The 25,112-nt window shown below is 45.5% G+C and overlaps 1 protein-coding gene across 2 annotated transcripts in view; it reads right to left on the bottom strand.

Annotated features, from left to right (window-relative positions):
• TMOD1 (tropomodulin 1) overlaps positions 1 to 25,112 on the bottom strand; it is a 95,871-nt gene that overhangs the window by 51,474 nt on the left and 19,285 nt on the right. For both annotated transcript variants that reach the window (XM_055350025.2, XM_031014874.3), the window contains exon 2: positions 21,680 to 21,847. In XM_055350025.2, coding sequence (XP_055206000.1) covers positions 21,680 to 21,799 — 120 coding nt within the window. In that variant the 5' untranslated portion in view covers positions 21,800 to 21,847. The remainder of the gene's footprint in view (positions 1 to 21,679; positions 21,848 to 25,112) is intronic.

The following is a 25,112-nucleotide window of genomic DNA, read 5'->3' as shown; positions in this document are numbered from 1 at the left end:
GTTCCTTGTTTTACATGTAAGGAATCTGAAACCCCAGGACAGGGAGGGACTTGTCCAAGGTCAAAGGCAGACAAGGGGCAGAGAGAGGCTAGGACTCAGGTCTCAATCCTCCAGCCCATCCCTGCCTCTAACATTTTTGAAGGAGAGGAGGTGAGGGGTCAAGGCAGCCGACTCCAGTCTGAGCACAGAAGGCACTGAAAGAGCATCTGCTGAGTGATGAATATGATTGAGTTGTTGTTTGGATGCATAAAGATATTCACAGGAGTTGAGTTGAGTATCAGGTGGCTCCGGAGAGAGAAGCCAAAAGGGGGTTAAGCTGGGGCCCTGGATGGAGAATCAGGCAGGAAGAGGCAGACCAAAAAAAAAAGCTGGAGAAAGGCCCAGGAAAGCAGCGAGGTGAGCAGTGCCCTGCAGAGCTAAGAGGAGGACGGGGCATGCTCTCTGGCCACAGTCCCTGCTGGCCCTACCCGCTGCCTTCTAACCTCCTGACGGGTCTGTGCTCACAACACACTGGTGGTTAAATATTTTGAACGTCGTCCCTGGAGATGGGTGTCTCAAGAAACATAACATCAACCAATTGTTCCCTTCTCTTCTTCAAACATAAGCAGGCTTCTAGGTGTGGGCTTACTGCTAAAGCAGATTCCTATTGGGGGGATTGGAGTTATCCTCATGGGCTTCACTTTAACTCAGCCCCCAGTACCTTAGGGAGTCAAAGAAGTTTATAGCTGCAAGGATGCTTAGAGATCATCAGTGCACACACTCTCCCATTAGGGGAACTGAGGCACGGAGCAAGGAAAGATTTGCCCAAGGAATTTCAGGACAGATCTAGAACAAAAACCAGGGTTCTTCTTCGGATTTACGGGAGGAGGATGATCATTTCTAATCGTTGTGTGCTCCCTGTTCCCTGCATTTGCAGAGCTAGGGGAATACATGGGTGGCTGGTATGGGCAGAACATCACCCAAAAGATATGCACCCTCAAACTGACTAAACTGAAGAGTCATTCCACCTCCAACCTTTTTTTTTTTTTTTTGAGATGGACTCTCGCTCTGTTGCGCCCAGGCTGGAATGCAGTGGCGCGATCTCAGCTCACTGTAACCTCTGCCTCCCAGGTTCAAGCGATTCTCCTGCCTCAGCCTCCTGAGTGGCTGGGATTACAGGTGCCCGACACCACGCCCGGCTAATTTTTTGTATTTTTAATAGAGACAGCGTTTCACCATATTGGCCAGGCTGATCTCGAACTCCCGACCTCAAGTGATCTGCCTGCCTCGGCCTCCCAAAGTGCTGGGATTACCGTTCCCAGCCCCACTTCCAATCTTTGTACCATTAAAATGCATATCTTCAGTCACTGTCACAAACTCCATATCCTTTTCTGAAAGCCGCCTCTGTGAGGGGAATGTTATCAGGCATATGAAGATCACTGTATGCGTGGCACATAGAGGGATACAGCTTGGGAGGGAATACTACTGTTTAAGGAATCTTTTTAATTTTTTTTACTTTTTTTTTTGAGACAGAGTCTTTCTCTGTCACCAAGGCTGGAGTGCAGTGGTGTGATCTTGGCTCAATGCAACCTCCGTCTCCCGGGTTCAAGCAATTCTTCTGCCTCAGCCTCCCGAGTAGCTGGGACTACAGGCACATGCCACCACACCTGGCTAATTTTTGTATTTTTAGTAAAGACAGGGCTTCACCATATTGGCTAGGCTGGTCTTGAACTCCTGACCTCATGATCCACCCACCTCGGCCTTCCTAAGCCCTGGGATTACAGGCATGAACCACCACATCTGGCCTAACTAATGCATCATTTTTTAAAAGGTGTACTATGCATAACACCACAATGCTGTTTCAGTAAGAGTCGTGGCTGTAAGATCAGGAGACTGGGGTGTGATCCTGCCTCTGGGAGGGCTGTAAGTGAGCAGGGCCCACCCAGCACAGAGCCCGGACAGACAGATAACGGGCTTGGCAGGTGGTGCTGGTGTACTTGCAGACAGATTTAGGCCACAGATCAAAAGAGACACCGGGAGTTGGAGCTTTTTATGAGAGGACAGTAGGTAGAAAATCAAGGCCTGACTGACTTTGGGGTGGGGGGCATCAGGAACATAAGTGATGCTCCACACATCCCAGTTTTCCTTAAGCAGCAGTTCTCAGATATTGTCCACCATGATAGGCAGGACAGGTGATGCTCCCAGGTGAGCCATGCTTCTGTGGGCATGTCCCAGGTTTGATGGGACTTCCTGTAGCTAGCTGTGTGTGCCCACGCCTTCTCTTCCACAGCAGGGAGCTTACGGTGATGCAAGAGAGTGAGACAATACCTCACTGCCCTGCAAACGTCAATGTGTGACTACCCATAATGAATAATCCAAAGTCTTTGTGACATGCCTGCACTTCACAGTTGACCCTACATCAGGCTTAAGCCCTGACTTGGAGTAATAATGATCCAACTACACAATCTTGGGCAAGTCCCCTAAATCTCATTGTGCCTCAGTTTCCATGGCTGTAAAATGTGAATAATGAGAGTTGCTCTCTCATAGAGTGGTTGAGAAAATTAAACTAGATAATGCAGAAAGTGTGCTCAGCACAGTGCCTAACATAGTAAATGGTCAAAAATTATTACTTATGATCCCTTCTATTGTTATATAATCAGGTAAAATATACGTTAATAGGAGATTAGGTTACGCAAATATGTATGTTTAACAGGGAATGTATTATCCAAATATAAATTCAAAAAACTAAAACACACAATTATAAAATGAATTAAGCAGTGAAAGCAAGTGCTCATGCTTCTTAAGGATCCGCACAGGGAAGGCCTACAGATTTTCATTACCATAAAGGGTTTTAATGGCAGTAAGATGCTGGGGCATGTTCTGGCCCCAGAAAGGCTAAGTATTGCGATAGAAGAAATTCAGGGGTTGTAACTGAGGGGAGAAGGGTTTGCAAACTCTCATCTCTTTTCGAATCTATCTGGTAGAGGCCACGGATTTAGTTAAAGCAGAGTTTCTCAACCTCAGCACAACTGACATTCTGGGCTGGACACTTCCTTGTTGTGGAGGCCACTCTACCCACTGGAGATTGTTTAGCAGCCTTTCTGCTCTCTATCTCCTAGATGCTAGTAGCACTGCCCCCAGTTGTGACAACCAAAAATGTCTCCAAACATTGCCACATTTCTTTTATTTTCTTCCTTTTTTTTTTTTTTTTGAGTTGGAGTCTCACTTTGTTGCCCAGGCTGGAGTGCAGTGGCGTGATCTCGGCTCACTGCAACCTCTGCCTCCCGGGTTCAAGCAATTCTGTCTCAGCCTCCCCAGTAGCTGGGACTATAGATGCCCACCACCATGCCCGGCTAATGTTTGTATTTCTAGTAGAGGCGGGGTTTCACCATGTTGGTCAGGCTGGTCTTGAACTCCTGACCTCAGGTGATCCACCAGCCTCGGCCTCCCAAAGTGCTGGAATTATAGGCATTAGCCTCCATGCCCAACCACCAAATTTCCTTTGAGGGGCAAAATTGCCCCTGATTGAGAGCCACTGCATTAAACAAAAAGCCATATAATTATAACATGTTATATAATAAAGATTTTTTAATGTATTTCAAAAATATTATTTACATAACATAAAAATATGGCTTCATTTATTCAAGTCTTTATTGAAAGCAGTTGATTTGTAAAAACAAAAATGTCAAAGGCCTTTTCTAATAACTCTAAGCTTATCACATTTTTAAAGTAAATATTGAGAATATCAGCCTCATTAGAGGTTAAAGTTTGTTTTCTTTCTATTAAATGGTATGTTTAACAAAATATCACATGATTGTCAGTAAAACCAAAGATAGATGCATATTTTTAAACTCCTGATTGTTTACCACTTTAACTCGTTTTCAAAAACAGCATGTGATCTCCCATTATATATAAAAACTCAAAGTGAATCAAAGACCTAGATATAAGAACTAAACTATAAAACATTTGGAAGAAAACATAGGCGTAAATCCTTCTGATTCTGGATTAGGCAATGGTTTCTTAGATAAGATATCAAAGCAATAAGCAACAAAATAAAAAAGTAGATTACTTGGACTTCATTAAAATTAAAAACATTTGTGCTGCGAAGGACACTAGTGAGAAGACAAACCACAGATTGGGAGGAAATATTTGTAAATCATGTATCTCGTAAGAGTTTCATATCTGGAATACATAAAAATCTCTTACAACTCAATAATATATGACAAATAACCCAATTTAAAAATGGGCCAGGCGTGGTGACTCACACCTGTAATCCCAGCACTTTGGGAGGCCAAGGTGGGTGGGTCACCTGAGGTCAGGAGTTCAAGACCAGCCTGGCCAACATGGTGAAACCCTGTCTCCACTAAAAATACAAAAATTAGCCGGGCGTGGTGGTGCATGCCTGTAATCCCAGCTACTCAGGAGGCTGAGACGTGAAATTTGTTTGAACTCAGGAGGCAGAGGTTGCAGTGAGCTGAGATCATGCCGCTAGACTCCAGCCTGATCAACAGAGCGAGACTGTCTCAAAAAAAAAAAATTAAAATTAAAAAATAAAAAATAAAAATGGTCAAGTGCCTGGACACAGTGGCCCATGCCTGTAATCTCAGCACTTTTGGGAGGCTGAAGCAGGCAGATCACCTGAGGTCAGGAGTTCCAGACCAGCCTGGCCAACATGGCGAAACCCCATCTCTACTAAAAATACAAAAATTAGCCGGGCATGGTGGCGCACATCTGCAGTCCCAGCTACACGTGAGGCTAAGGTGGGAGGATCATTTGAACTTAGGAGGCAGAGATTGCAGTGAGCTGAGATTGTGCCAATGCACTCCAGCCTGGGTGACAGAGCTCCATCTCAAAAAAATAAAAATAAAAATAAATAAATTTTTTAAAATGGGCAAGTGATCTGGATAGACATTTTTCCAAAGATTATATAAAAATGGCCAAAAAGCTCATGAAAAAATGCTCAATATTATTATCCATTAGGGAAATGCAAATCAAATCCAGAATGAGATACCATTTCACAGCCAGCAGGATGGCAATAATAAAAAAACACAGATAATAAGTACTGATGAGAATATAGAGAAACTAGAACTCTCATACACTGCTGGTAGGAATGTAAAATGATACAACCCTTTCAATTTCTCAAAAAGTTAAACATAAAGTTACCATATGATGGAGCAGATGTATGTCCACCCAAATGCTTGTACACGAACATTTATAACAGCATTATTCATAATAACAAAAGTACGAACAAGTCTAATGTTCACCAGCTAATGAATGGATAAGACAAATGTGGTATATCCATACAATTGAATATTATCAGCTGTGAAAAAAAACATAGTACTACAACGTGAATGACCCTTGAAAACATCATACTAAGTGTAAGAAGCCAGATACAAAAGGCCATGTATTATACAATTCCATACAATATATGAAACGTACGGAACAGTCAAATCTGTAGAGACAGAAAGTAGATTAGTGGTTGCCTAGGGCTGGTGTTATGGACTGGAATGTGTGCCTCCAATTCATATGTTGAAGCCCTCACCCCCTGAGTGACTATAACTGGAGACAGGGCCTGTAAGGAGATAATTAAAGTCAAATGAGGTCATACGGGTGGAACCCTGATCTGATAGGATTGGTGTCCCTATAAGAAGAGATACCAGAGAGCTGCTGCAACACCTCCTTCCCCAACCAGTCACCATGAGAACACACAGAGAGAAGCTGTTGTCTGTAAGCCAGCAAGAAAGTCTTTACCAGAAACTAACCCCTCAAGACCCTGATCTGGGACTTCTAAGCCTCCGGAATTGTGCAAAAATAAGTCTCTGTTGTTTAAGCCACCTAGTCTGTGGTATTTTGTTAGAGCAGCCTAAACAGGCTAATACAGCTGGGAAGGTTGAAGGGAGATGGAGAGTGACAGCTAATGGGCATGAGGTTTCTTTTTGAGGTGATGAAAATGTTCTAAAATTGATCATGATGGTTATATGACTCTGTGAATATGCTAAAAGAACAAACCAATGAATGGTGCATTTTTTTTCTTTTTCTTTTTTCTTTTCTTTTCTTTTTTTTTTTTTTTTTGAGACAGAGTCTCACTCTGTTGCCCAGGCTGGAGTGCAGTGGCGTGATCTCGATTCACTGCAAGCTCCGCTCCCCACCTCCAGGTTCACGCCATTCTCCTGCCTCAGCCTCCTGAGTAGCTGGGACTACAGGCGCCTGCCACCACGCTCGGCTAATTTTTTGTATTTTTAGTAGAGACGGGGTTTCACCATGTTAGCCAGGATGGTCTCGATCTCCTGACCTCGTGATCCGCCCGCCTCGGCCTCCCAAAGTGCTGGGATTACAGGCGTGAGCCACCTCACCCAGGCTGAATGGTGAACTTTAAGTGGATGATTGTACGCTATGTGAATTGTATCTCAAAAAAGCTGTTATTTTTTAAATGGCATATGTCATCTATGGGAGAATGATAAAAGTGGCTAATGCAGTAACTGCACCAAATGGTCATGGAATGCTGAGGCCAGAGGGCTCTTCATGTGCCAGTGGTTCACGGTGCTGCTGAGACTGGCCAGGCTAGAGCTGGCCAAATTTCAAATGGTGCCTGTTTTACAATGTGATTTACCTTATTATGTAAATTACTTGTGGAGAAGTTAAATGAACCTGAAAATATCACCATAGAGCTCTCATGATTATTAGAACCTAATACTGACTCTCACACCCGGGCTACTCGATAGGTGAGGAAAAGAGTTCCCACAACCATTCTGTTGTTGGCTCTGGCCAGGAGAGTATTTGGTGATCATGTATGCATAGAAAAGCACCTCTCATTCTCTTATTTCTTATTCATTCAATAAACATCTGCTAAATGAATGCTATGTGTCCAGGTAGTGTGTTAACATGTAGGGCTATGACCCCATAAAGAGAAATTAAAAAAATTGGAGTAACCAGGGAGATGAGAGGTGAATGGAGAAAGTAGAGTAAAATTAGAGAAAAGTTTTTCTTTGTTGATCTGTTTTGTTTGTTTGTTTGTTTGTTTTGTTTTTGAGATGGAGTCTGGCTGTGCTGCCCAGGCTGGAGTGCAGTGGTGCTATCTCAGCTCACTGCAACCTCCACCTCCCGGGTTCAAGTGATTCTCCTGCCTCAGCCTCCTGAGTAGCTGGGATGACAGGTGCATGCCACCATGCCCGGCTAATTTTTTTTTTTTTTTTTGTATTTTTAGTAGAGATAGGGTTTCACTGTGTTGGCCAGGCTGGTGTCGAACTCCTGACCTCGTGATCCACCCACCTTGGCCTCCCAAAGTGCTGGGATTACAGGCATGAGCCACCGCGCCCGGCCTAGAGAAAAATCTTAATTACACATAGTTATTTACTAAACACATGGTAATCAAGATCCTAAAGGGAGGGGAAGGTCTACTTTACTGAATAGCAAAGAAGAATCTATAACAAGCCTATACATTACATTTAAAGGTACACTTTCATGGTGCCTGTGGGAAATTGAACTCATTTAACCTGTAAGGAATTTATATCTCAATCTTAAAATGTGCACAGGATAAATTTGCTGGGCAAGTGCTTTTTTTTTGTAGTTAGTTCAAAGGGAAGCATCAATCTGACTCCACCAAAGCAGCCGTCAATTCATTAGAGGCACTGAAAGTCACATGCACTTGTCACACAAACATCCTTACCCCAAAGACAGGTTGTGAGATTTGTATATAGGAATCTGAGGATATCTTTATGTCCTTATTTAACAATTGGAAATTTGCTCATCTGAGGAGGTCAGTGACTAATACCTGGATGATCTTTTTATCATTACCTGACAGGAAATTTAGCGCAGGTTTTAAGGAGGAGGAAATTCTAGATTATCTCTGATCTTAGGCTAAAATTATATAATAGCTGTGAGTTACCTGGGAGTGGTGGGGACTGGGGCATACTAGAGCGTTCATGCCTCCACACTACCCAGCTCCAGCGGACTGTTGACATGTAGGAATGTGGATGTTGTTATTAGATCTGCTCAGTTTTGTGTGAAACCTCTTGATTTTAAAATATTGACACGTAGTCCAGATATTTTAATAACAATGTTCAGGCCAAATAAAAGATATCTGCAAGGCAGACTCAGCCCATAAACTGCCATTATGCCACATCTGATCTAAGGTTCCTAGCAAACTAAGATTCCAAGTAAGAAAGCCAAAATATTCATTCATTTATTTCTCAAATATTTACTGTGTATCCTGACCATATCAGGTGTTGGGCTAGCGAAAGCAAGAGGTATACACATAGGTTTTAAATTTAGAATTTTTAAAATTTTGAAAATACAAAGTTTAATTTGTTCTTGAAAATGACTATAGAGGTGGAAATTAGGCCACTTTTCCTGTGTGCAGTTCCCAACTCCTGATTTTTAAAATGGTGACTTCACCTTAAATGTTGTAGAATTATAACTCGGATGTGCAGCTTGGCAGGCTAACATCGCAGTCTAATTTTCACACCCACATTCTGGAGTCCAGTTGTTCAAAGGACAATGGAAACTTGGACAGATCCTTAACTGTGCTGTTAGGAGCTCTAACACCCTGCAAACAGGTGCCAGTAAAGCTAAATATCAAGTATCTGCACAGTTATCGTTGCTATAGATAGGGCTACGTGAGAAGCCATCCTGGCTAGAACCTTGTGGGCTTGTTCAGATGTGCACACATAGGCAACACACATGCACACACACGTACATATACACGCACACACAGGCACACACATGATCACACATGTGCAGACATGCACACAGATGTGCACATGCATGCATGCACACATGCGTGAACACACACAATGCATTAAAAGGATCATAGACTCCTGGCAGCTCGGAAATACAAAGCCCTAAAAGATCCTCTAGACCAATGATTTTTTTCATTTTCCAGTGGGGAAACTGAGGCATAGAAAACTGAAGTCACTGGCCCAAAGTCACATAGCTTGTTAGCCTTATAGCTGGGAAGCCTGAGCTTACATAAAAATGACACTGTATATAATTAGCATATATATATATTAGCATGGTCAAGGATCTATATAACTATCTTCAGACTGGTGGCTCACCATGCATAAAACCATGCAAAACCCCTTAACCTGGTTCCTCACAGTGACAAAAAACAAGGAATTTTTTATCACTTTTCCCAAATACATCAGCTATATCTAAGAACAAGGGAATGCAAAACGTGACCCCTGGGTCTGGGCTCTGGTGGTCCCAGGTTCCTATTCTGTGACTGAATTACACACAGCTTCTTGGAAGAGGACAGGACAGGTGGTAAAACCTCCTTATCAGGGACTGGAAGAAGCCAAGGGCCGGGGAAGGGAGGGGCCTTGCCTGAAGTCATACGCTGGACCGAGAGCCCAGGACTCTTGACTTCCATCCCACAGAAAATTTTCCATCCCACCTGACTGCCGTCCTCTGGGAACAGATCCTGGAAACCAGATGTGGCCGCACGTGAGAGCCAGGTCTCCTCCCCAAGTGTTAGAAAGCCAGCTCTCCACTCCCCTGCTTATCAAATGAGTCTCAGTTTACACATGGAGAAACCGAGGCCCAGGGGCATTGAGTAATTGTCCCGGGGTAGGAGTGAAACCAAAGTGGCCTCACTTTTTGAACTTCCAGCTGACTCCTCTTCCCTCCTCCCATTTCAAACAATTTAACCTAAGCGTGCCCTAGACGCCCACCTGCCTCCACATCAGGCCAGGCCAGGCCAAACCTATCACAGGCCAGCAACTCCCCTAGTTGCCTTTTACAAGGGATTTGACTGGAAAACAAAAGTTTTTAACTGGCCTTGAGGGTTTTATTTTCCAGTTATCTGCCAGGTCTGTTTCTCCTTATGAAAAACTTAGGCACTTATGGTCCCATCCCAATATACAGAGTTCTGCCTTTGCATTACTGTCCAGCAGCTTCCAGATCCCACTGGAAATGATGCAGTGGAGCGCTCTTCTCACATACTTTAGCTTGAGAGTGTGGCAGGGGCAGCAGGGTGAGCCAACTCTTGCCTCAGTCACAGCGTCTTGACGTTACAAAGGGACCAGCAGGATCCAAACCTCTAAGAGCCCCACCCCCTCCACACACAGCCTCTGCCCTAACACACACACTCTGGGACTCTTCCTCCCTCTCTTTGCTTTCTCTCCACAAAGAGCTAGGCCTTTGGCTCAGCTGCCCTGACCTTGATGCAGGGCTGGTGAAACTCAATAGCTGCCATTTCCCCAGTCAACTTTACAGGGCATTAATGCCGACGTCCAAAGGCACTCCTGTAGCTGAAACCCAATAATTGCTTGTGGTGGTACCTATTTGTCATAGCAGCACAGTCTCTCTCTGATATACAAGGTGGGGACAAACCTTCCCTCCCTGACTTTCTCCAAATCCTCCTTTTCTGCCTCATGCGCAGGGAAAATGTTCCATGTTCCTGTTGTGCTGGGGACTGGGTATCCTGAGACAATGACGGTACGATCCCAGCCCAGAGGGGCTCACAGCCACAGGGGAGATATACACATCTCAGTGGTGTGGTCACCTTACTCAGCCCTGGGCTTCCTGGAGGAGGTGGTCCTGAACTGAGTCTGAGGGACCAGGGAAGAGCCAGCCAGGTGAAGAGAGGGAGTGGAGGGGCATCGCAGGGAGAGAGAAAGCACAGTGCAGCAGAGGCCCAGCAGATGAGGGCGGCATGGCCTGCTAGGGGAGGCATTAGGGTCTGAGGCTGCAGTGTTCCGAAATGTCTCCTTCCGTGGGCATCACCCTCGTTCCAGCCCTCGTGAGTCTTGCCGGGACCAGCAGAGAAGCCTCCTGGCTGGTTTCCTGCTTCAGGCCTCTCCACCTCTGCTCCTTAGACTCCACCGACATGTATACCTGACCACATCACTTCCCAGCATACTCGGAGATGCTCACCAACTTCCCTGACCTATGAATTCTTGACCAATTCATCAGCCAGGCATGAAGAGCTTTTCATGATTTGACTCCACCCTACTCCCACCTCTCCAGCCTCCTGAGCCTCTTCCCTTCATCAAGTAGCCCATGTTCTAGCCACTCTAGGCTGCTCCATATTCCACAGCCACGCCCTGCACTCTCCCACTGCCATGCCTTTGCTCAAGGCTGTGCCTTCCACCTGGAATTCTGTCACTCCAGCTCCCCTGCATTCATCTTTCAAAGCCCTTCCCTTGGGCACCCTGTTCAGCCTTTGCAGGATTCTCCAAACTGATCTGGTGAATCTTGCTCCAAACTCCCCTAGGCATCTTGCCAGTTCTTGAATAATGCTCATCTTACTCTGTGGAGCATATCTATGCTGTATCTCTCTCCCCAAGGATACTGGGTGCCCTTCAAGGACCAGCTGGGATATATCTTAGTTTTCTCTGAATCCCCAGCACCAAGCCATGAGTGCTAAGAGAATGTGGTCTGAGTTGTCCAGTCACACAACACCGATGCTCCAGCTGGGAACAGGATTGTATGACTTGGACTCCCTTCAGGCCCATGTTGCACCTGCTGTCCCAAGCCATTGGCTTTTCCACCCAGCTGCTGTCCCCAACTGGGTTTTGGGGAGAGGGACATATTATGAAAGATGTCAGAGTTGGGGAGTGTCTAGGATGAGACCAAGGTTCACTGTCGTGGGTTTTGGGAAATGCCAAGCTAGAGAGTGATATATAATGTTTACTTTGAGGGCCTGGATTTGGTTAAAGTCCTGCCAACTCCTCTCAATCCATCTCAGGGCTTTCAGCAGAGCAGAACATCAGGCCATCACACTAGTGAACCCACAGTGACAGACTCCAAATCGTCCCTGATTCAAGCTTCCCCTTCTTTAGCAATAAAAGAAAGCCTCCATTTTTTAGTTGAGCTCTTGTCTGCTCAGATTAAAGGATACACTTCACAGGCTCCCTTGCAGCTAGGTTGAGTCATATAATTAAGTTCCAGGCAATGATATGAGAAATGTCCAGTGGCAATTTCTGGTAACTTTCCTTAAAAGGGACTTGAATCATGGCTTTTCTCCTTTCTTTTATCCCTCCCCCCTCCCCATCCCTTTTCCTCTATTTGGATGCCTGGAATGTGGCTATTATGGCTATAGGGCTACACCTTAGGAATGGCAGAAAGATGAGCTGGACAAAGTCTAGGACTCTGAGAAGTCTGGGGAGCTGAGCTCCATCCCAGCCCTAGATTGCCTACCTGTGGACTTTTACTTGAGGGATGGATAAAACACTGCACAAATCACATTATTCTGAGTCTCTGTTACTTGTAGCGAAGCTGCACCCTACCTGATAACCTGGGTTCTCAGCCCAGGGCTGTGAGGCCACAGACAGGGCACTGGTGCTCTCTGGTTTTGGATCCCCCATCTGTAAAATGAGGGTCCAGAGCCCTTTTATCTTGAAACATCAGAATAAAGGTTTAAACTCCATATGGAAGCAGCTTCTTGCTATTCAGTTTTACCATCACTGGGTATGATCATTCACTTTCATTCAACTGAACAGACACTGCATTATGGAGGTGGTCTGTCAGGGCAGTCACATCTGGTTGTGCAGGTTGTGCACTGCACTAAGCCAAGGACATTATTCACTCTCTAGTCTATGTGAACAGTGTCTCCTGGAGTACAGTGTCCAACTTGCACAACTATACCTGGCTGCACTGTATCTGTGGCCATACAATATGGTTCCCAGTCTCAAAAAACTTAGATTCTAGTGGACAAATCATACACTCAGGCTCACATTTATTAAGGACCACCATGTGCCAGGCACTGGGCTAGGTGCTTTTCATCTAATCACACATGTATATGTTTGTGTATGTGTCTATTTTTTATGCTAAAACAAACACCTGCCACAGGAGGTAGAACCAGAGCTGCAAACTGAGAGGCCTACAGGCCAATTAAATGCTAACACTTGGTTGGGTTTGTTTGGTCTGTGCATTTAAATGAGCTGTCAGCATTTTAAAGTAAGGAGCTCATACATTTTTTAAAAATCCAGATTTCCAACATCTCTGGAAACATTAGGTGATGTGGCAATACCAGGTCTGCACTCTCATACTGGCAACAATTGAGCTGAAAATGCTGAGCCCTTTAGACAAACTCCCATTTGCCTCAGTCCCCACCACTCCCTGTTGTCTCTGACACAGAGGCCAAGGTCAGTTACTACATAGCACTGGTTTTGCTGTTGCTTTTAGTTCTGAAAATGTAAATGGTAAGTGAAAATTTTCTTACATACACATACCTTTATAAAGTGAGAAAGTAATAGATAAGCCAAGATGACCACATGGCTCAAGAAAACTGACCCATCTTCCTTCCTTCATGTAGGTCACTTACATGACGTTGTGGATACTTGGTTTGCTGCCTCCCAATAGAAAGTGCTCAGTAGAGTGGCAGAGATGATGAATAGAAAGGGAGACAGAAAGGCAGGGTTTAAATTTTATCTGTAGTGATTTCTTTTTTTTTTAAGAATGATCAGAACCAAATAAGGCAAAATTTTAACATTTGCTATATTCAGATGATGAGAAAATAGGTATATACTGTACTCTCCTATGTGTTTAAAATGTTTCCTATTCAACATGTCAAAATCAAAAAGGAAACAGCTCAGTGTCGTCAGGGTGGAGCAGGTGCTGTGCTAGGGGTGTGAAGGTGAAAGAGTCTAAAAGGCTTCCCGAGGGAGGGGAGGAAAGGTCAAGCCTTGAAAAATGTGAGGAAGTGAGGGGTTCCAGGTCGAGGAGGTTCCCCAGCCAGAGGAGGGGTTGGGAGAGGTGGTCATGGGTCCAGAGGGCAGAGGGTAGGGTGGGGACACACAGATGCCTGGCCTGACTTGCCCTCACCCCACCAGGCCCATCCTCGGCTCTGTGCACAGCCAGCAGTGTTTCTAAGGATGTGTGCCTATTTTTAGAGGAGAGATTTATTTCTTTCCATTTCAACTGTTTACTTCTGTCCTGGGCTTGCGATTCTGCCGGTTTGTGTTACAAAGGAGAATCACAGCCCTGTGGATCAAACTTGGCTGCTTCCTGGATGGCAAGAGTGTCTTTGCCTTAAAGGATATGATTTGGGGCACAAGTAGGGAGGATTTTATGATCGTCTGATGGGAAGCCATGTGGAGTGACAGGAAGTACCAGGTGGGCACCTTGGCTCTGCTGCTGACTTGCTGTGTGACCTTGAACGAGTCCTTTCCCCTCTTTCCACTTCAGGGTTTTGTTGATGCTTGGATGTCTCATCAGTGAAATGGTAATAATGACACCTCACAGGATGGGTATGAGGATTTGATGAAATACATAAAACACCAAGTGTGTCCAGGACAGACTCCAAAATCAGGCTTTCTCTACCGGTACCGCGTATGTAGATGCCTGGGGTGGGGTACTGTTGGATGATTTCTAAGTGTCCTTGGAGCTCTGGGATTCTCCAATTCTGTTTTCCATATTTCGTCCTGCAATTCATGGCCCTTTGTTCTCAGAACTCTGTTTTTGAGATGGAGTCTTGCTCTGTCACCCAGGCTGGAGTGCAGTGGCATGATCTTGGCTCACTGCAACCTCCGCCTCCAAGGTCCGAACAATTCTCCTGCCTCAGCCTCCCAAGTAGCTGGGATTACAGTTGCGCACCACCACGCCTAGCTAATTTTTGTATTTTAAGTAGAGACAGGGTTTCTCTATGTTGGCCAGGCTGGTTTTGAACTCCTGACCTCAAGTGATCCGCCTGCCTTGGCCCCAAAAAGTGCTGACATTATAGGCATGAGCCACCACACCCAGCCTGTTCTCAGAACTCTTGACACATTATGGACTAAGGAAAGCAGGGTCTGTCTGAATTCTATCACTTAATAGCTGTGTGATTCTGGGAACCTATTTCTTTATCTACAGAATGACATTAAACCTCATCCTATGAGGATCAATCTTGTAAGATCCTTGTAACTATTTTATGAAATGATGCCCATAAAATGCTTAGCATAGCACCTGGCATGTAAGAACACCTTAGCAGAGGCCAGGTGCAGTGGATCACATCTGTAATCCCAGCACTTTGGGAGGCCAAGGGGGGGCGGGGGGGGGTGGATCACCTAAGGTCAGGAGTTCAAGACCAGCCTGGCCAACATGGTGAAACCCCATCTCTACTAAAAATACAAAAATTAGCTGGGCATGGTGATGTGCGCCTGTAAGTCCAGCCACTTGGGAGGCTGAGGCAGGAGAATCACTTGAACCTAGGAGGCGGAAGTCACAATGAGCTGAGATCACGCCATTGCACTCCAATCTGGGCAACAACAGTGAAACTGTCCTAAAAAAAAAAAAGCCGGGCACGGTGGCTCACACCTGTAATCCCAGCACTTTGGGAGGCTGAGGCAGGTGGATCATGAGGTCAGGAGATCGAGACTATCCTGGCTAACACGGTGAAACCCCGTCTCTACTAAAAATACAAAAAAAAAATAGACAGGCTTGGTGGCGGGCGCCTGTAGTCCCAGCTACTCGGGAGGCTAAGGAAGGAGAATGGCGTGGACCCGGGAGGCGGGGCTTGCAGTGAGCCAAGATCATGCCACTGCACTCCAGCCTGGGCGACAGAGCAAGACTCTGTCTCAAAAAAAAAAAAAAAAACTCCTCAGTAGAAAATCATCGTTATTATTATTCAGGCTTTGCAGAGGGTCTGTTGTTTTCCATTATTGTTTCTATGGTTATATTGTGTCACAGATTCCTGACAGCTGACTTTAAAATCAACTCTTAGGACCCAATTTCTTTATAAGGTTGAATTATCTTTACCATCTTCTCCCTGCGAATATTTTGAGCCTTTTACTGAGACAGTTTAAAAAATGTTCTGCCTTTCCCCAAAGCCTCATTAACAATCCATATTTACAGTTAAATTCCTTGTGTTGGTGGATTCTTCTTTTCTTGAAAGATTAGTATTTATTGTGAAAATAACATAACAACTTCAAAAGAAATCAAGTTGGAAATAACAATTTATGCATAATTCCCCAATCTGCTCTCTGAGTTTCCTTCTGGGCTAGCCTCAGAGGTGCTCCCAGGGTTAACAGCACAGGTTACTGGGCCAAGACTGTCTAGGTTGGAATCCCAGCACCGCTCAGATTGCATCCTGGGCAGGTTACTTTATATCTCTAAGCCTCAGCTTCTCCATCTTTAAAATGGGACTAATGACTGAACCCTCCCAGAGGACTAAATGAGATAATCCACGTAGGGCTTTGCTCATGGCACACCCAGGAAGTATTGAGTGTCTATTACTCATATGAAAACTGTACACTGCTCCCTGCAGAAGTCACGATGACTTGTCATTCTCAAAACCTCTCTCTGTGTTGCCCCCACTGCCTGGTACAAAGGCAATCTGAACTGAGGAGCTGGCTCTGCTTCAGAGCAGCATCCACTTAACTCCAGAGAGACGAGAAAGGGCAGATCCTCTGGGGAATCAGTCAACAGCGGATACTTTTAGCACATGAAGCATTCCTTTCCCGAGGGAGTCCAAGTGCAACAATCTCATGATAAGCTCGAGTTTTTCCAGAGTGAGAGATAGAAAGTTTTGGGGACTTTTTTTTTTTTTTTAATGTGCACAAGTTTGGAATCCTCTGCTGCAAACAGAGCTGCTTTCCAAGTCCTCGTACTCCATTCTGTCACATGACACTGGGGCTTAACAATTGCATAACCAGAAATGTCACCCCTTGAAGTGTTTGTTGAATTCAGGTACTAAGACAGCCAGGAATGGTTCAAAGAAATCATATGTGGTTAGAGCTAGAGGGGGCTTCCAAGGCCATCTAGGCTGACTGTATCCATTTTACAGACAGGAAAATTGAGATCCAAAGAAGGAAAATCACGTACCCAAGTCCAGAGCAGAGCCAGGACTGGAACCTGGACTTCTGCACCTCAGGCTCTTTCCCAGAAAAAAGAGGGATTATTTTCCTACAGCGACCCCCAACCACAAAACCAGAGCACATCTGCAGTCTAAACTCTCTCCCTGAACACTCCCATGAGGCCTTGGAGTGGCATGGCTACGTCGTGGACTCCAGACCCACACGCAGTGGCTCTGCCATCGCCTAGTTGTGGGACTTTGGACAAGTTACTTCACCTCTCAGTTTCCTCATCTGTAAAATGGGGATGATAACAGGGCCTGCCTCCTAGGATCATGATGATGGTCAAATAAGTTAATATTTTCAAATTCCTTAGAACAGCACCTGCACATAGTGAGTGCCATCTAAGCACTCATTAAACAAAAACAGGAGGAATATGGACTATAACAGAGAGGGCAGTGGCCTAGGTGCCAAGGGACCAGGGTTCTGATCTGGTTCTGCTTGGATGTGTGACCTAGAGCAAGTGCTTTCCCCTCTCTGGGCTCTGCTCCTGCTCTGAAGCCGTGGGAGGGGCAGACACCTGCTGGCTGGCTAGGAGTCTCTCATTGTCTGCATATCTTTGGCCTCTCCCTGTGCTGTGATTTCAGAGCATGGGCCAAGGGAGGGTGAAACTAGAACTGGAATGTTTGTGCTCTCCAAAAGAAGGGAGGCCCTCCAGGCCTTTTCGAAGCTCACATACTGTCTTGCAAATCAGGTAACAGAGCTGATCTTAATGAAGGGGTCAATTGTGTGGCTGGGACAGAAACTCACTGGCCTCCATTATCTCCTATCCTCTCTCTGGTTTCTCTTCTCTTTTCTTTGAACTGAGAGAGAAAGGGGTCTTTGAAAATGCCAACTGGGAAACCACAGTGGTCTGAGAATCTCAGGTCTCAGATGGCCCATGCCTGCTCCCACACCCCTGTGCTCAATTACTTTTCTCCTGCCAGAGTGGGAGGTGCACACACTCTGGAGCCTGTTTGAAATCCGAGTCTCCGTGCCTGCCTGGGTCCTGCGACCGTCAGCAAGCTGAGCCCCAGGTGCCCTGTCCCTCCAGTAGCACAAGTGGAGTGTCCCTTCCCTGCTAATCACCTGGGCGGGAGAGTTGGCTGTGTGAGAGCTGCAGGGCCCTGGGTATTTGCTGCTGAGGCTGGATGCTCTGATACGTAGGGTGGCAGACCTGTGGGAGCTCTTTGCCAGTTTGGGGGTGAAACAGAATGCAGTTGCTGGTGGATGTACTTTGGGTTCTGCGAGGCCTCCTCCATCTGTCCCCCTCCACCCCCAGGTCTGTCGCTTGGCTCTGACCCTTGTCATCACCTGCCTTATTTGCAGTCACAGCCTGACCTAACCTCATCCCCATGCAGCAGCTCAGGGCAACTCAAACAGCCCAAAAGGCCTGCAGGGCCCTCAGGTGTACTTCTCCCTGGGAATGGCAAAGATTCCCCCGCGGGAGCGCCTCCCACCTCTCACCCATCTCCCTGACACCCCTCCAGTCCATGTGTCCCCAGCATCAGCTCCCAAAACCCCTCTGAGTCTCTGACCCTCAAGGGCTCCCTGAACCCACTGAGCAAAGTCTAAACCCGTCAGTCTGCCTTGCCGCCCCCTCTTCCCCCACATTATCTATCCCAACCCCTCTTTCTAGTCGCATCTGACCCTCCACAGAAACCACACTAAGATTCCCATCCCCAGTTCCTTCCCTACACAACACTCTCCTTGCGGCCTTTCTCAAAGGCCCTCACTCGTCATGGAATTAAAAAAATCCAGGGCTCAGTTCCAGTATCACCTGCTCTGTGATGCCTTGCACCAGTAAGAGTTAATCTCCTGGCACAGCTTCCTATCTGCTCTGTGTCAAGCCCAGTGTATTATGCCTGTGTCCCCACCAGCCTGTGCTCCTGAAAGGCAGAGTCCCAGCCAGGCTGCCCTGTTGGTGCCCAGCACAGTGCTCGGCAGGTAACCGAGTCACATTTATTGAGTTAACTGGAAGTGGCTACATGCCTCTTTTGTTCTCCCTTTATAAAGTTGTTTGTTCTTGGAATTCTGTGTGACAGTGATCTAGGATAGAATTAGAACAGAATAATCTTGCAGCTTGATTTTTTTCTTGCCTACATGGCTTGTTTTTACTGAAACACAGGCTAATGGGGAGAGATGATGCGGGGGAAGAAAGAAATGCAAGGCTCTTTCCACCAATGCCGACTTTTGATCAACTTGAGCAGCCTCATCAGGAAACCATCGTCTCGTGGCAGGCAGGGGAAGGTCGTGAATATCAGGAAGAGGAGGACACACTGCTGGAGAGATGTGTAATTCTATGGGGCCTGGGACCCAAGAGCCCTAGGCAAGGATTCTGAGTTATCTGGAATGAAGCCACTTAATCACACCTGGGTATAAGACCAGATTGTAAGTCAGGTTAGCTTAACCCTGAAAATGACCAACCAACTCTGCTATTCCATGGCTGGGGACATTGAGGTCTAGGAAGGATGGCAGCTTGGTCCAAGGTCACATGGAGTGGAAGAGACAGGGTTGGGATTGGAAGCGAAACACCTAACTTCTAGTCCTGCATTTTTCCATCGAACTGTGCTCCCGGGATGTTAGCAGTGACCATCTCTGGGTGAGTGAGATTGAAGTGTTTTCTTTATGGATCACTATTAAACCAGAGTTGAGCAATGGCTGGTTTAAAAAAAGGGTGTGATACATTCCATTTTTAATTAAAAATATATAACATGGAACATTTACTCAGTTCAGTAACTTTGATTATCTACCTTCTCTGTGCTGGTTATTGACCTGGGTGCCTGGGATATAGCTGTAGGATAAAGACCCCTGTCTAGGAGGCCACCTACGAACCCCTCTATGCCCATGCTCATAGTTCTAGTGTGACTTGCTAAACCACATACACAACCAAAGAGACTTTTGACTCTTGACACTGTGTACCCTGACTGAAGGGATGAATTCTGAGTATTAAACACACTTCTAAATGTGCCAACTATGAAATGCAATGATAAAACATCAAACATTAAATGAGAAGAATTATTCTGGCCCTTTATTTCTCAGCTCATTCATTCCATGACACATGTTCTCCACCATCCTGAAGCTGCTGGCTCGATATAATGGGGTAACGGCCTTTTGAAGACTCAGTTACAGTGCCAGCTAGGTGGCCACACCTTACAGGCCGGGGCAACATTCTCCAGAAGGCTGTATATGCTCTGAATCAGTGGGCAATTGCGGATGCCATTTCTCCCATAGCTAGGATTCATGGGTCAGGGAATCAAGATTGGAAATAGGAGTGGCACCACTCATCATTACTCCTAGTGACGCACTAGCAAAACTTTTGTTCATTGTTCCCATGACCCTGTGGTCTGCTGGCCTAGAAGTCTTAGTTTCAAAGGACGAAAGTTCCACTAGGAGACACAACAATTCCATTAAACTGGAAGTTAAAACTGCCACCAGGCCACTTTGGGCTCCTCATGACTCTGAATCAATGAGCAAAGAAGTGAGTTACTGGGCTGGCTGGGGTGACAGATGCTGACTACCAAGGAGAAATTGGATAGCTATTGCACAAGGGAGGTAAGAAAGTATGTCTGGATACAGGAGAGCCCTTAGGGCGTTTTTTAGTATTACCATGCCCTGTGATTAGGGTCAATGGAAAACTACAACAAACTAATCCAGGCAGGACTACTAATGGCCTAGGCCTTTCAGAAATGAAAGCTTAGGTCACCCCATCGGGTAAAGAACCACAACCAGCTGAGGTGCTTGCTAAAGGCAAAGAATGGGTAATGAAACAGGGTAGTTATAAATACCAGCTACAACTATCTGAGTAGTTACAGAAATGAAGACTGTAATTGTCATGAGTACTTCCTCCTTATTTTATGAACACTTGTATTGTGTGTGTGTGTGTAGCAAATATCTTTGCTTTTTCCCTCCCTTATTCCCTTATCATGTAACACAAGATTGTTTGATACCGACTTTACTGTTATTGGTGTATTGGCTTTGTATAATAGGATTTAAGTATCATTAATTTTACATTATAATATTTAAGTTACAGGACAGCAAGGAGAAGAATAAACATCACTCATGGACTTTACCTCCTCTTCTGGGGAAGGTGATAGTGTGTTTTCCATTGTAGCCAGGATAGTTGTATCATGTTAGGCAGAATTATGACATCATTACTGTCTTTATTTGGAAATTAAGTGTGGTTTAAAGAGATGTATGTGTGTGCCAAGTTGACAAGGGGTAGACTGTGATGGTTAATTTTGGGTGTCAACTTGACTTGGCCATGGGATGCTCAGACATTTGGTCAAATATTTTTCTGGGTGTGTCTGTGAGGGTGTTTCTGGATGAGACCAATATTTGAATCAGTAGACTGAGTAACACAGATTGTTCCCCCTGATATGGCGGCGGGGGGCGGGCATCCAATCAGTTGAAGACCTGAGTAGGGAAAAAAAGCTGACCCTCCTCCAAGTAGGTGGGAATTTCCTCCTGCCTGACTGCCTTGAGCTGGGACATTGGCTTTTTTCTGCCTTCAGATTCAAACTAAAACATCTTTTCCCAGACCCAACTCTTCCTGGGTCTTCGGCCTGCTGGTTATTTGTATTTGTATTGGAACTATGCCATTGGCTCTCCTGGGTCTCCACCTTAGCAACTGCAGATCTTGCTGGTCTCTATAGCCTTGCAAGCTAAAGCCTTATAACAAATCTCTCTCTCCCCTTCTCTCTCTGTCTCTACACACACACACACACACATACACACACACACACACACACACACACACACACCCTATTGGTTCTCTCTTTCTCTGGAGAACCCTAATACAACACATTAAAAGAAAAATCTGCAAAGGCAAAGTTATTCCAATGTCATTGCCATGGAAGGAAAAAGGAAGTGGTGGCTTTAGGAAGCATCCACCTGTCCCTCCCCAGGTCCCCTCACTAGTGACAATGTGCTTCCCTTTAGCACCTACTCACATCAGGGTCCAGCTCATCCAGCTCATTTTCCAGGGTCCTCAGCTCTTCCTCTGTTAGGGCTCCAAGGATTTCATCTTCATCCAGGTCACGGTATTTCTCTAGTTCTCGTCTGTACGACATCGTGGAAGAACTTGTCTGTGTCTCCTGAATTTCTGTGCTGATTAATACCTACCAGAAAGACAAGAACCTTAGAAAGACCCGTCTCAGATTTGCTCTCTCAGAGCAAATGGAGGCTCATCATTCACACAGCGGCCTGGGTACATTTTATGAATTGCCAGGATAATCATTACTATGGTGGAATACTATACTAAGTTTGGCTAATTCTCTAATAAAACTGTGCAAGGTAAAGTCCTGAAAGCATGTAAGTTAATGAATTGTAATTGGTTATAATTGGCATGGACATTAATTACAAGTAAATGGGCAATTATAAATGGCTTATGAGTGCCTGAAAACAATGTTATTCTTTAAGGAGTTCAAATACTTTTCTGTGTAACTCTCCACCCTTCACCCTACACCCCAGAGGGAATCATGAATGCTGGAAACTCTGCCAAAACTGAGTTTAAAAGGGGCAGGGGAGTATCGGTGGTTAATTGAGCACCTACTGCATACAGGCCCCTCACCTACACCATCTCATTCAATCCTTACAAAAAGTAGTTCATAGAAATAGCTAACTTTTACTACTGCATATCAAGCTGTGTGTTCAGTACTTCACAAGGACTTTCTCATTTAACCTGTGAGGTAGATATTTACTATTATCCCCATTTTATAGAGAAGGACTTAGAGAGATTAAGTGACTTACCCAAACGACACTACTAGGAAGCAGCCGATCCACATTTAAACTCAGGTCTGCTGGCACAGACCTTCTCTGCGGAGTCACCCAATGGCGTGGCCAGGGGACTGCCTAGTCCAGAGCCCCCATTTCCCCCCAGAGGGAGCCGGTTCAGAGGGAAGAATTGGTTTGCCAGCAGGACCCTGGGGACCAGGGTTCACCTCTGCTGCTTCCTAGACTGCTCTCTCTTGCTGGAGAAGCCTACTGTTCATTTCCCATTTCACAGATGACACCCAACGCGTTTGGACCCTGTGTGTTTGGACCCTGTCTCTGCTACTTCCCATAACCATGACATTTTCAGACCTGTTAACTCATCTGAGCCTCTCCACACACACTTTTTTTCCCCCCCTTTTTTATACCGTGAAGATCTTCTTGGATACTAATAGGTCTTTTAATTAAAACATTTTTATTAGTGAAAAAACTAAGGGATGGCCTAGGGCTTGACTCAGGACCCCTGACATCAGTCCGAGGGTGCTCTCTACTCCACCACACTGCCTCTGCTGAGCTAGGAGGGACAGCAGGACCTCGAGCTCTATTGTCCTCCAGCTTGGCTAAATGTAGTACTGTGCATAGAATCAGTGTGATGAGTTATATTGTGTCTCCTAAAAACTCATGTATAAGGCTGGGTGCAGTGGCTCATGCTTGTAATCTTAGCACTTTGGGAGGCTGAGGTGAGAGGATTGCTTGAGCCCAGGAGTCTGAGACCAGCCTGGGCAACACAGTGAGATCCCGCCTCTACAAAAAATACAAAAATTAGCTGGGTGTGGTCGTGCAGCACCTATAGTCCCAGCTACTCAGAAGGCTGAGGTGGGAGGATCGCTTTAGCCCAGGAGGTCGAGGCTGCAGTGAGCCATGTTCCCGCCACTGCATTCCAGCCTGGGTGACGGAGTGAGATCCAGTCTCAAAAAAGTAAATAAATAAATAAAATACAAATAAAAGTTCATATGTTGAAGTTCTAACCCCTAGTATCTCAGTAACCTAGCAACACATTGCAAGTTAGAATGTGACCTTACCTGGAAATACGGTCATTGCAGATGTAAGTAGTTAAGTTTAGACAAGGTCTTACTGGATAGAGTGGGCCCCTAATCCAATATATTTTACCTGGGATCCTTATAAACGGGAAATTTGGACACAGATATAGCACACTAAGAGAATATCATGTGACGATGAAGGCAGAGATTGGGGTGATGCTACTACAAGCCAAGGAATGCCAAAGATTGAGAGCAAGCCACCAGAAGCCAGCCCCAGAAGGAACCCACCCTGCCGACACCTTGATCTCAGACTTCTAGCCTCCAACACTGTGTGACAGTACGTTTCTGTTATTTAAGCCACGCTGTGTGTGGAACTGTGTTCCAGCAGCCCAGGCAAACTTATGTAACAGATATGACCTTCTTCACAGCAACGTACGTATTTAGACCTCAATGCAAGCCAACCAACCAACCCACCCGTGGCTCATCTGTGAAATGATGATGGAATTTTCTAAAGTAGAGAAAAATGAAAACTAGGAAAGGACAGTCAACCAATCGATCCAAAACCTGGGAATAGTTGTTAATGAAAAATAATTAAAGTCATCTAAAATAAATGAAAACCAAAGTTCACTAAGCTAACAGAAAAAGTCTCTGTCTCAGAAAGCAGAGAGCACATTTTATCAGTGTAAGCCTGTGCGTGTGTCGGCCTATTTGCAGGAGAAATCCAAGTATATGACAGCTGGCTTGATAAGAAGGACTTGCTTCCCAAATACAGAAACCCCAGTGCCATGCTTTTCTCTCAGAATGGCTCAGCTTGGCCTAACATCCTCTTTGATCAGGCCCCAAGAATGCAATGCTCAGACCATAAATGGCCCCCCATCACTTGATCCATTTCTATTACTTCCAAAGAAAGCACAGCTGACAGTGCTCTGGTATCGATGAAAAAACCTTCCTGAAGGCCCTCAGAAAACAGCCTAATTTGGCTTTTCCTAAGTGAAGCCAAGATGGGGAGAGGATCCATGATCTCTGTGCTGGGGCCAAGAGGGACTCCAATGAAGGGCTTGGAGTCTTCCAGAACCAACTCACAGAGATGTCCAGAACTGCCTTAAAACTAGCATCTCTTAGAGGGGCTGCAGACACAAGCTTTTGGTGCTCAAACGGGTTTTGGGTTACATGAAGTTCCCTAGGACTCTGGACTGCAGGACTTGTTCAAAAATGTTGGTATGTGGGTATACAATGGAGTCTCCAAGAGGAATAGGTTGCAAGCAGAATTCCCCCAGTCTTTTTTATCGTAAAAGCACGTCTCTGAAAAACTGCACCCGGAAATGGAATCTCACAAAACCAAGTTTGGAAAACATGCTTTTTGCCTCACCTCTGGGTCACATCAGAACCACACAAGAAGGGACACAAGGACAGGACCAGCTGGGACACACTTCTGGGGAACATCAGACAGGTTGGGAACCCTGGGAGTGTCTCATACTTGTTACCTCTTCCAGCTGCCTCATTTTCTAGATGCTTTATAGTAAAAGACTTAGAAAAAGAGTCATGGACAGACCCTGGAGAATGGACCAGCCAGGCCGAGGGAGCAGGGGAGAAAGAAATCCTTTATCAAAGCCAGCTTGGGGAAAAGGGGCTG

The sequence above is a fragment of the Gorilla gorilla genome, chromosome 13, assembly GCF_029281585.2.
Source record: "Gorilla gorilla gorilla isolate KB3781 chromosome 13, NHGRI_mGorGor1-v2.1_pri, whole genome shotgun sequence".
NCBI lineage: Eukaryota > Metazoa > Chordata > Mammalia > Primates > Hominidae > Gorilla > Gorilla gorilla.
The sequence above is the reverse complement of the archived record's forward strand: the minus strand, read 5'-3'. Positions and strand labels throughout refer to the sequence as shown.